The sequence below is a fragment of the Fundulus heteroclitus genome, chromosome 8 (genome assembly GCF_011125445.2).
Source record: "Fundulus heteroclitus isolate FHET01 chromosome 8, MU-UCD_Fhet_4.1, whole genome shotgun sequence".
NCBI classification, from domain to species: domain Eukaryota; kingdom Metazoa; phylum Chordata; class Actinopteri; order Cyprinodontiformes; family Fundulidae; genus Fundulus; species Fundulus heteroclitus.
In genome coordinates, this window is record NC_046368.1 from 26,330,277 (window position 1) to 26,342,821 (window position 12,545).

Here is a 12,545-nt window from a genome sequence, read left to right on the forward strand (position 1 = left end):
TAATTGTGCCTTTTCCAAAGTCCAAAACACTAGGCCATTGCTTTAACATTCCTGCTTATGAAGGCTAAACTCCTCCTGGCTGACTGCAGCCATTCTTCATAGGGACAGTCTTCCCTGCTCCCTTCAGGAAGGAGGGTACAGGATGCCATGCTGTGGAACACAGTCTGAAAACGTCTTTATTTCGGCTGCTATCTGATTGGTGAATTGAATGTGAAGACTTTTTCTTTTAATGTTGCTGTTGTGTGCTTGTTTTATGTTACTTCTCTCTGCACAACAAATTCCTCCTCAGGGATAATAAAGTTTACCTTTCACCTTTGAACAGCCTGGATTTCCCTAGCCTGGCCAGCTAGACTTACGTACGCCATAAAGTAAGTCAGGTAGAGCCCGATTTTCAAAGACCAGGGTGGAACCACAGTGTTTCGGGAAAAAAATAGGTTAGACCATATCAGATGATACGGATCGACAAACTTAAGAGCAACTCGTTTTAGAGCCCTTGATAGACAGTTGTGTTTAGGTTTTAAGATTCATCCAGCTTATTTCATGAAATTAATGGCTATTAACACATCGCTTTGTTGGACGTAACCATCTTGTATTATAAAGCAAAGCCCAGTTTGCATTTGCATTGTAATTCGGCACTAAAAGTGACGCACTGTAATATCCCGCCTCCCGTGCTTTGATTGGTCCAGTAATTTTTGGACTGGAGAGTCTAGACCTGCCCACACTGACAAGCTGTGTATTGAATACCGATGGCATAAGTCAGTGACGCTGGCCAGGCTAGAATTTCCCAAATGGATCCAAAGACATAACTCGTCAAATCAGTGAAAACTTTTACAGTTGCAACTCCAGTTTATTTAAATTTAAAATACAGAAAGGACCCATGAGCAAAGCATTGCAGCTATTGGTTCCTCTTGGCTACTATGTTTTTGCTTGTTGTCAAGGTGTAAAGATTGGCCTTATCAATTGGGAGGTTGGCACTGCAGAGTTCTCATGCCTGGATATCCTTCTTTAGCTTCTTACTGATAGTTTTGAACTTTTTTGTATGGGGAGAATTTACTTTTTCTCCCCTTTTTATGTTTTCCCTGTCGGTCATTCCCCTCCTCTGCTTACCTTACATCTGCTGGTCACCTTTTGGGCTGATAAGCTCAGGCAAAGCAGAGGCTGCGGGTCACTCCATCATCACTCTCTGCATGCTTTCAGTGCCAGCTTTGGCTTTTTGCTCCTAACACAGTTGGAACGACCTCACCTGCTCACCTGGCAGGGAGAAATGGAGTCACAGATGTTCCCTTGAAGTTCTTCTGATGCGCTGTTTTATCTCCTTTGACTCAAATGGCTAGCTTTTAAAAAAAATTAAAAAGTTTTTGAAAGCTTTTTCAAAACTGTAAAAAAATGTCACTTTGTCTGATAACGTTTTTGTTTTTATTTAAAAAGAAAAATCTAAATCATTTTGTTTATTTTGATTTGTTTCTTGTAATTCCGACACAAACACTGCCAACATTTCTTTGGTTATATGCTAAAATCTTGCTCTTTGTGCAAAATGACAGTTGGATATTAGTGAGGACATTCTTCATCTCCCAAAAAAAGCAGCATTAATGTGTTCAAATAAGACTACTTTATAATTAGAGTTTTTAATGAAATAAATACAGTATTAAGTTGATACTTAAAAATACTTGAAATGCAATATATTTTTTGATACTGCAGCAACATCTTTTGATGGCACAGGGTTATTTCTGGTTAAGAGCAAGAAATGATTCATAGCATGACACACTTAACTTTAATTTCTCTTATTAGAGGCAAAACCAATATGTAGGGGACAATTCAGCCCTCGTTTAGAGGAATATACAATTTAAGTGTTACCTCTTATTTTAGCTAAACCGTAGATATATTGCTGTAGATAAGTGTTAATATCCTATGTTGAAGTACCTTTGATCCTGTCTTGGATTTTTTTTATTTTACTATATTTGCTGATCTTTAATGTGCTACTGTGTGCTTCTGTGTGCCTGTCAATTTACTGTTGATGCAATACATTTTACTACTGAGGGACAAATAAAGGATCTTTCTAATGTAAAATAAATGGTTTCCAAACAAACATGGATCTGGTGCATACAAACAATATTTTTACACTGTTAACGGGGATCTGATCCATGCAAATGTACTCAGCAGCAGCCCAGTACAATTTCTGTCTTTCTGGTGATTTTGCATACCATTCTTTATTTAGTCATTTCTTTTTAGATGCTGCTGTCTGAACACAAAGGGATAGAATATTCTTCTCAAATGCTTCCACTGCCGTTAAAAGTTAATGTTTAAAAGTCATTTATGCTGAACTGAAACTGCTATCTCCTCAAACATGCAGCGATGGCAAAGTTTTGTCTGACAGTCGTTGAGTTATTGATTAGTGGCTAGCATTAGCTTCCTCAAATTTCCATATTTATCATCAGTTCAACTAATGCTTATATATATATATATATATATATATATATATATATATATATATATATATATATATATATATATATATATATATATATATATATATATATATATATATTTATTTATTTATTTATTTATTTATTTATTTATTTATTTATTTATTATTTTTTTTTTTTTTTATTTTTTTTAGAGTTTATGAAGCTAACGTTTTGGTTAGCTTTCCTACTACTGTGTTTTTGGTTTGGTAAATTCTCTCCATGCACAAAGATCTTCAACAAAAACGGTGAATAAAACTGCAGGAGGATCAAATAACAAACAGAGATCTTTATAATCACATGATGATGTTTCTACTTGGCTCTTCATTGGTGGAAAAGCAAACCGGTTCTGGAATAGAACAGAACCGCTTAAGAACTGGCTCTGGCACTAGCTCTTATAGTGACCACTAAAAGCACTTTTGCATTGAGATGCAATTCATTTGCATCTATGCACCCACAGTAGTATGTAAGCCACAGATATGACACCGATACAGACATTCTGCTCTGAAAGGGTGCGTTTCATTTACCAGGCAGGAATATTCTCAGGTTGTGTGCTATTAAAGGTTCATAAAAATCCAATCACATTAGCTGAAGCTTCAAGGTAATGGCCAGGTCTTGAGCTCTCTCAAATTAAAATATTTAATAGATTAGCTTTGGTAATTTCAGAGCAATATAACTTGCCTGCAACTTATTCTTTGGCTAAAAAGATTTCATTATTACGCAAAAAAACAACTTTGTTCTTCAGAATAAAAGCATGAAATGTTAAAATTATGCAACATTCCCCTTCATTCACTTACTACACTGTTCCTAGCACATTATATAAACATTTATATTATGTGCAATATGAATATTATTGTCACATTTATTCATATGTGACAGTAAACAGGAGAAAAGCCTCCGAACTCTATGTATAGTGCACAATATAATAGACGAGTGGAGAGTTCGAGTGTGTGGTTAAACAGCTTTGTACCTACAAAAAAAGTGAGTCTTCAAAATAAAAGCACTTCCGTTTTGTTTCTATCAGAAATTTGACTTTACCAGCTGTTGAACTGTTTCTATTTTTCTTTTACCATTGTTCTATTTGTCTTGATTTATAATGAACTATTAACTGTTTCATATTAATATCCAGCATGACTAACTGAAGTCAATGTCAGGTTTCTCTTTATGTTGAGTTAAATGTTCTGGTAAGGATAATTGTTGAATGTTCATGTTTAGTTAATCTGAAGATTAAAACAGTATGATGTGAGTCTCCAAACAAGATGGCTTGCATCTCATGAGAAAATGTTCAGGGAAGTCAGAAACTTAAGCTGAAAAAAAGGTTTTTGAATAGCTTTGCCTTAGTTATATGTATAATTATGGCAAAAAGACTGTTTCAATGTCATTGTAGTGGTAATGGTGGTTATTTTAGCTCTTCACGGCTGAGAATCATGTTTTTTCTGTAGCTCCTGATCTTCATTTTGAGTCCAGCGTGGGATTTTCTTAATTGTTCCTCTTAGCAGCCGGTGAGCTGGGCAGAGCTAAGCCGTGGCTCAACACTTGTCCGTTGAACATAACAGGATTCTTTAATTCCCTTAGGTAATCTGGAAGGCATTGTTAAAGCTAAAAAAAAAAGTTGACTACTGTAATCCTTGTCGCTGAAGCCTTAAGGGGTTTATTCAAAAACAGACCTCAGCTCTCTTATCAGCCCAGCAGCACAAGTGACTGTCACTCCAGCTGGAAAGACACTCCATCAGCTTACTGTTGAATGCGGCTGGAAATGAGAAAAGTTGGTGTTGTGGTCACCTGCCTGACAAGGTTGCACACGAGTCCTATCCGCCGCTGTACTTGCTAAGAGAAATCATTTGAGCTTGGTAGGAAAAAGAAGGGGCTTACTTAATATTCACAGAGCAGGAGCACAGTGAATGGAAATGAGTGAGAGGTTGAGAAAAAGGGGAAGGAGGAGGTGGGGGCAATGAAAACGGAGACTGAGACAGAATGTGAAATTGCAGGATAGTACCGGCGCCGAGTCACAGTGAAACAACTTATTTTACAAGTGCTAATAACCCAGGATAGCATGGAGATGCAGAGTTACTGTGAAGGTCTGTAGTCCCTTTTTCACAGCCTCGAAGCCCAGCCCTGTGCAACTGCAACGGTGCATGAAATTGTTGGAAATTGACACAGGATATGCAATTGTGTATATATAGCAGGTTATGCTGGTTGATTTCATTATGGCAATGTCTCAGTGTTGGAGGATTTTTAATACTGGATGCATGTCCTATCTACAGACTGATTTCCATATTAATATTGCATTATTTGCACCTTTTATTAGATGGTTATAGTTCGGAGGATTCATTTTAATAGTAATCTTGGTTATTCCAAAATGTTAATACATTTGAAAATAAGTGAGTTTTTTTTAAGGCAAATATATGTGTACACAATAATTGACCATTTCATAGTGTGTAGACACATTGTGTTAGTGAAGCAAAATTAGTTTTCCTATGACACTTGTTTTATTTAATTTCTTAAAGTACAGTAAGTCAAAATTTACAATGTACTAAAATTTGTCACCTTTTTTAAAAAAATGAGTCATAAGCCTTTTATTAATGCAGTCTGTCAGTTTCGGTTCAGGGGTCCCTTATGTCTAACTAGTTGAAAAATCAGTTTTTACTTATGTTGTGTGCCCTTTTATTCAGGTGTCATCTAGTGTGTACTTGTCACTCAGTGGTGGTTGCGTTTTAGCTTTTCCCACCTTGGCCGTGCTCTCAACATCTCGTACATCTTGGCACTCCCGGCTGACTGCAGTTCAGGGATATAGTGGTACAGAGAAATAATGGGCCTTTTCTTCCTTTAACAGGTTTCTTGCAACCCTGTTAACCATTTTGCAACAAAATGGTTGATCGTTCCAATTTCACACCACAGTATCTTAGTCATTTTAAGAGTGCTGCATTTTGCTGAAAGACCTTTTGATGATTTTTGACTTTCTAGAGCCAGTAAAATCTTTTTTTTCTGCCCATTTTGCATAAGGAAAAGAGGCTGTGTGATAACTATGCATAGCTGTGTATAAGTTATTTATCTCTTAGAGCCACACAAACCCTTATCAAACCGTATATCCTCACCAGCCACTTTAACTATTCCTTGATTGTACCCATTTAGATTCTTTGGCATTCAGATATATCTTTATTATCTCTGGTATAGAAGAAATGAGATGTTGGAAACATTCCCCAGAGATTTCAGCCAATATTAACATTATGGAGTTGATTTTGGAGGCCGTTGAAATGCAGTGAACTCATCGTCAGGTTTGAGATACCAGTTTGAGATGATTAGAATTTGGTGACATTGTGCATCCTGCTAGTAGCCTTCAAATGAAGGAAAAATATGGTCACGATGGGATTGGTACCATGGGGTCTACAGCGTGCCAAGCGAACACCCTCCACACCGTTACACCACCGCCTCCAGCCTGAGTCATAGATGCAAGACAGGAGGGATCCCTGCTTTCATATCGTTTATGCCAAAATGTGACCCTCTCATCCAAATGTCGAATCTTAGATAAAGACTTTTCAGGCCAGACAACCTTTTCAAAATGTATTATTGTCCAGTTTTTTGTGTGCCTGCGCAGACTGTGGTCTCATTTCCTGTTCATAGCTGACAGAAGCACCACCCATGGAGGTCTTCTGCTGCTGTTGCCCTTTTGGCTCAAGATTAAATGTGTGGTTTTTTTTGCGTACGTTGGTTTTAACAAGTGGAGGATTTAGTTACTGTTGCCTTTCTCCTGTCTCTAACCAGTCTACCGTTGTGCTCTGGCTTCCTACACCAACAAGACATTTTTGTCCACACAACTGCTGCCCTTTGGAAATGATGTCATGTTGAGACTTTAGATTGACTGGCATCTTTCTAAACGTGAAAGATAGTTTCACAGTGTGTGTGTGTGTGAGAGATCACCAGTTTTCTGAATCCTCAAATTGGTCTCTTTGGCACTAGCAACCATGACACTTTAAAAGTCTCTTAAATGCATTTCCCCTCTCCCCATTCTCATGCTTGGGTTCAGCAGGTCTGCACCACATCTAGATGCCTAAATGCGATTGGTTGCAGCGATGTGATGGGCTGATTCACTATTTGTATAAATAAGTTGGACATGTTTAACTTTTAAAGTGGCTGGTCAGGGTGCGTCACCTGATATGCTTAAACCCAGTCAGCAATCAAATGTATACAGTTTGGAATTGGACAATATACACAAAAATAATACAGTCCAAATTACTTGCTTAGATTTGCTAGGTGAAAATTTTCACTGCAGGTTTGAAAGCCAAATCATGTATTTGAAGTGCAAGAACGAAAGGCTGATATTTTTCCCTTTCCTCTGCCCTTTTCCTTCACTTTTAATACCTTCTCTAATGTCAGCCATCATGTTCCTGTCACTGACCTAACCTTCAGGTGTGGTTTCACTGCGTTCAGTGAGACTGCAGCAGGAGCGGGGTTGTTGCCTCCCGCATGCAGGATGCCAGACTCATTCAAGAGCTTGGAGCAGAACAATGCCGGGAAGGATATCCTGTCATTGTCATGGTCATCAATGGTGCCCAGAAAGCGTGGCTGGTGACAGAAATGAGTCTTGGGGCTTCCTCTTGCCTCACACCCCCCCCCCCCCCACTACCACCTTCACCACCACCACTACTATTCATTCCCCCTCCCTTTGCCACGCTGAATTAGACCTGCCTGTCTTCTCCCCGATTCTCTCCCTCTCCCTCTCTCTCTCTCTCTCTCTTTTCTGGCTTCATGTCTGTCCTCTTTCATTCCTGAAGTTACAGAGGAGAAGAACAAGAGGAGGTGTCAGCTGACTGACCCGCTCCAATCAGATAACTTCTGATGGAAGTGTTTAGCGGCTGCTAAAATCAGACTTAGCCTGAGGGGTGGGAAGGAAGTGAGCAGGAGGTTTTGAGCGCAGCAGGGATACGCACCGGTGGGGAAGCATGTTGAGCCGGGGATCTGTACCATGGACGAGTCGAGCATTCTGAGGAGACGCGGGCTACAGGTAGGACGGCATAAAACCGCGTCGTGGCGTCTGTCTCGTTCTGCGGGGTCCACGGAGCTTCATGCCGTGGTGTCTCTTTTTATCCCTGCACAGTCCCTACTTTGTATTAACACTCCACAGTTGCAGCAGTGCGAGTGCCTGCGTGTGTGTCCTGCAGGAGAGAGACTCTCCTGGCAGAGCTGGGCAGACAGCTTTGACACTAACAAACCGAGCTCCTCGCTGCTCTTTGTCAGCATTTCCACATAAAAGTTCAGGCGGCTGCAGATCTGCTTTTTTTTTTTTTTTTTTTACATTAAATGATTTCTCACATTTAATTTGGGGTTAGCTGCTGGCACGGAGCCTCCGTTCATGTAGCAAGATCGATTACGGTGCCTTGTGAGGACGGCTTTCGTGTGCTTTATTGACATTTTATGATAATTGAGTGCAGAGTGAGGCTTTTTTGCTCTGCTGTCAGTAATCCTGATTTAGATGTGAGCTGAGTTTAGGGCAGCTCTCAGAGCAAACAAATTACTAAACTAAATTATTGCTGCTATCAATCTACAAAACAAATTATGTAAATGAAAGTGGAAAGAGTGGACAGGGTGTTCTGAATTTTTACAAGTGCCCATATTATCTTTAATCAAGGCATCGTCAGACATTAATCATTTTCTTCAGCCACTTCTTCAATCTCTGCTGCTGCTGCTGCTTCAGTTGAGCATAAATTGGACTTGATTTATAATTTTGCTTTCCCTACTTGGGGCCACGTACAGAGAGATGAGCATGTTTTAAGGGGAAGTCTGTTTAAAATTCAGCTCAAACAACTGCGTGTGTTTGGAATCACAAACTCCCAATGAGCCGTTCCTTTCAAACCTGCATAATTTAACCAGTAAAACTTCATTTAGTTCCAAAAACAAAAACCTTTTCCCTGTTTCTCTCGTTCAGACAATAAAGTAATATTTTTTCCTAAATTCAGGTTCAGGGTGTTTCTCTGATGATTTTTTTTTTTTCTTTTTTAAAAAATGCTGATGCCTTATTTATTTCCTTTGACGTTTTTTCTCTAAAGAAACTAAAGTATTTTTTAATGCATTTATCAAAAGCTGCTGAACCTTAATTTTGTGTCCAATCTCCTCCTAATGGCCTTGCCTCTTTCCATACAGCTCTTCTTTATGTTTCCTAACATGCATCAGTGGAACCAGAAACAACGGGTGCTCCTGTGGTTAGGCAGCTGTCGTGCTCTGACTTTCACTGTGAAACGCTCAAGTTGGCAAATGAATGTGGCTGGTTCAGCGACGCACTTTCCCATCCGTTCTTAGAAAGGCAAAGGGTGACTGCACTCCTAACAGACCTTGTTTATGCTGAGCAGATTACAAGAATGGATCTGTTTACAGGAGAGAGGGTTTGCTTTTCCTCAGCTTGAGGGGAAAAAAACAAGCAGAACTGGATTTTTCAGGCAGACCTTTCTGTTCTCCTTCTTTTTAGTAGAAATATTAAGATAAGCTAAGTTGGCAACAGGATCATTATGATCTGCGCATTTCTATGGTATCACAGATGTCCTTTTTCCCTGCTTCATCTGCTGCTCTTTTTAATTTTTTTTATTTTTTATTTCCATCTCGTATCTTTTTTTTCTGTTGTGTTCTGACAGTGCCTTAAACAGAACAAAAAAATTGCAATGTGGTCGAAATGGTAAAAAAAATTTAGAGATTAAGACTCTGGATCTTGTGATCCAATCAAGACATTATTAAATGGTACCGCTCTGGCTTCAACAGTTTGTGTCCGAACCAAAAACTGTTCGGGCCAATCACGTTGCAGTACTGAGTTTTAAAGTGGGACATACCGGTGTGATGGAAGCAGCAGCGGCTGAGCCCACAGCTGAACAAACATAAACACGGCAGCGCAGGAGGACGCATGCGTAGCTGCTGCTATCACATCTGTTTTGTATGAATCCACGATTTTATCTTTGAAAGAAGTGCAGCGAGGAGTGTCTTGACTAGCTTAGCTTCTTGTGCTGCTTATGTTTTCAGTTGATACCATGATTGGCTAACACCAGCCTTTGGTAGGCGGGCGCTAGGTGTCGCTTCGCCCAATCAGCTTAGAGAGTTCAGCTGAATGTCCCTCCTTTCCCCAAACGGCTTAAAAAATGGCTTTGTGCCATGTTTTTTTTCTGTTAATGCAGGAGGAAAAGTTATTTATAATAACACATACATATTTCAGGACTTCACCATTCTTTCCTTGAACGCAGTTTCTTGCTTTCTAAAATATCTGTTAACATTTTACATACAAATATTTACTGTCAAAAATGTTTAAAAGGTTTAGAAGTAATTTTATTGAGCTGTAAAAGGTAAAAAAAGAAGAAAAAAAATCAAGGTTCAAGTGAATGTCAGTGCAAAACTAAATATTCTTTTCAGTCATCAGACTCATCTGCCAACTGCAGTTACCACTGTTAGTGCAGATGTTATTGATTAATGTCAAGCATCTCTAGTTTTAATGGATGATTTACAAAATTTATTAGATATTAGACATGCGCTTTGAATCTTGTTCCATATATCTGTAGACCTAGAAAAAGTAGAAAAAAAACAATCATGTTTATGTTTAATCAGCATGCAAAGTTTGTATTTAGATTTTCTTCAAGTAAGCACAATGATGTCTGATTTTGACTCTGTGAATTGTCAAAGTAAATTACTTAACCAAAATATGGTGTTCAGTTCTATTTATGTAAACATATTAACGCTATGTTTTAAGGTTGGTGTAATATAACACTCTTTTAAAGCATTTGACTTTTTACCTTTGCTTTGCGATTGCAATTGATTTTCCATATTGTCTCCTCCGAGACAATTGCACATTTCATAAACATTTTAGGATTTATATGGATTTGAATGTCAAAAGGCGTCCAAGCATGTCCTTCATCTTAATTATAAATTCCCATGAGCTGCTCCTGTTCTGCTTTGAGCTTTACTTTACTCTGGACATCAATCAAACACTATCTCCTAAAAAAAAGGAAGAAAAAAAAGATGCAAATTAGAGCTGCTACACAGGAACTCGAAGAGCAGCGTGGATGAGAACAAATGTGAGACACAGTGTGGCAGTACATAAATTTGTTCCTGTTATTATAGTGGTATTCACATGAGGTTAGAAGGCAGTGAGATTTTGTTTTATGGCCTTATCTGACAAAAGACAAAGAAAAAGACAAATGAAGAGGTCAGTAGAAGGAAATGGGTCTCTGTAGTTTGAAGAGGAACACAGCTTTTCTGCTGAAGTGCTTTTGTGATAAGTGTTGACTTTCTATCAGCATAAGCAGCATTTCATGGTACGTCCGTTTAGGGTAAAAGGATTTTTTTTTTTTTTTTTTTTACTAAACATATTTTTTGGTAACATATCTCATTAAGCTATTTAGATTCAGGAAAATTAAGGGTTCATTAGTATTGTTATAGTTCAAATCGACTCATAACTATTCATAACTACATTGTCCTTGTTTGTGTAAATCAAAAGGACTGGTACCTTAATGTTTGCTAAGATGCATCAAAAAAATTGCATGCGGGACCATATAGAGTTAGGGGGTTAAAGTTGCGTACAATAACACCCTCTAGTGAGAATGTCAGGAACTGCCTCACTACTGATATATTTTACTTTTGGAAAGGCTCGATCAGATCTGCCCAGAATTTTAATTTGTGAGGCCACTGGTCATATTAAATATTAGTCCTTGATGTTGGAGCGTTTTTCTATAAGTTTTTCTATTTTTTATTTATTTTGTCTCGGCATCTTTTTGTTTGTATTTCAGCTTGTAAAGCACTTAGTGCACCATATGGGTTGTTGAAAAGGGCTATATAAATAAACTTTGATTAAAAAGTAAAATGTAGTGCCAAAGTTTTCTTTTCGTCAAAAGTCTTTTTTTTTTCCCCAACTGTCTACAGATGGATAAATACAAATGAGATGCTCTTGGATTACTGACTATGAGCACGGATGTTTTTTCCTTTAACCTGTAAATATTTTAATTAACTTGTCAGTAGTTTTGTTAGTGTCTGTGTCTCCTCTTATCTTGACTTAATGTGTCTGAGCTCTGTGCTATAGCTCATGTTCAAACTGTTTATCGATGTCGTTCGTAGTTCTCTTCCCCATTCTTCTTTCATCTCCAGCTGCTCGTGCCGTCTGTCGTCTGAATTAGTGCATCAATTCTCTCATTAGCATTTTGTCCCATCAAACATTCAGCCAACCATTCAGTTAACAGTGAGCACTTAAAAAGAAATGCATCTTACTGCTAAAACAAAATGAATTCTCATTTACTTGATCACAACCTCATTATGAAGGAAAATTTAATGATAAAGTATGGTAGCATTCAACTGTAGTGAAACATGGTAACATGCTTGTATAAACGTGTCTCAATGTTGAATAAAACAGCACTTATTACATATGAGGATTGACACATAAGATCTCAGATTACACATAAAGCAACATGTGAACAGAAACATTTCTAACCTAGTAAGATAATTACCTATCAACTTACAAACAAGTTACTTACTCTGAAGAGCGATGTTTCTTTATACTACTGTATTTTTCGGACTATATGGCACACTTAAAATCCTTACATTTTCTCAAAAATTGATTGTGTGCCTTATAATCCGGTGCACCATTATATATGATTAATGTTGTGCTTTCTGACTGATTTTATGTGGTACGATGAGCTCAAAAATCTGTTAAAATGTGTAAGTTTGATTTGGTTAGCAACAAAGCTGCTCTTCTTAATGGAGCATTACGGTACAGTGCGTCACTACCTGATCGGCCCCCTGAGCTGTCTACAAGACTGCCTGACTGTAATGTCGAAACTAGAAAGTCATTCATGTAAGGCAGCTCGTGCCCGGAGTATGCAATAAAGCAGCAGCAATAAACTAAGTAAGTTAATTCAAAATAAAAGATATGTTTATTTTGGCCTTATGTTGGAAACGGGGAAGTGTAGTCCAACTACTCCGTCATCCCGACAGAGATGGATAGCTCTCCCTCTAAGGAGAGAGCGGTGTACAGGGTAGGGGCGGAGTGATATTACACACTTGGGAAGAATAATAATATACCTTTTTAATCCGCTGCACCTTATGGTCCGAAAAATACTGTAG

The 12,545-nt window shown here is 38.3% G+C and overlaps 1 protein-coding gene across 12 annotated transcripts in view; it reads left to right on the forward strand.

The window, feature by feature from the left end:
* mast4 (microtubule associated serine/threonine kinase family member 4) overlaps positions 1–12,545 on the forward strand; it is a 120,757-nt gene that overhangs the window by 43,707 nt on the left and 64,505 nt on the right. The window contains exon 1 of one of the 12 annotated variants that reach the window (XM_036140469.1): positions 7,333–7,464. The exons of 10 other annotated variants lie outside the window; for them this stretch is intronic. In XM_036140469.1, coding sequence (XP_035996362.1) covers positions 7,426–7,464 — 39 coding nt within the window. In that variant the 5' untranslated portion in view covers positions 7,333–7,425. Of the gene's footprint in view, positions 1–7,332; positions 7,465–12,545 lie in introns of those variants that run through there. One more of the 12 variants, XM_036140471.1, reaches the window with a different exon arrangement.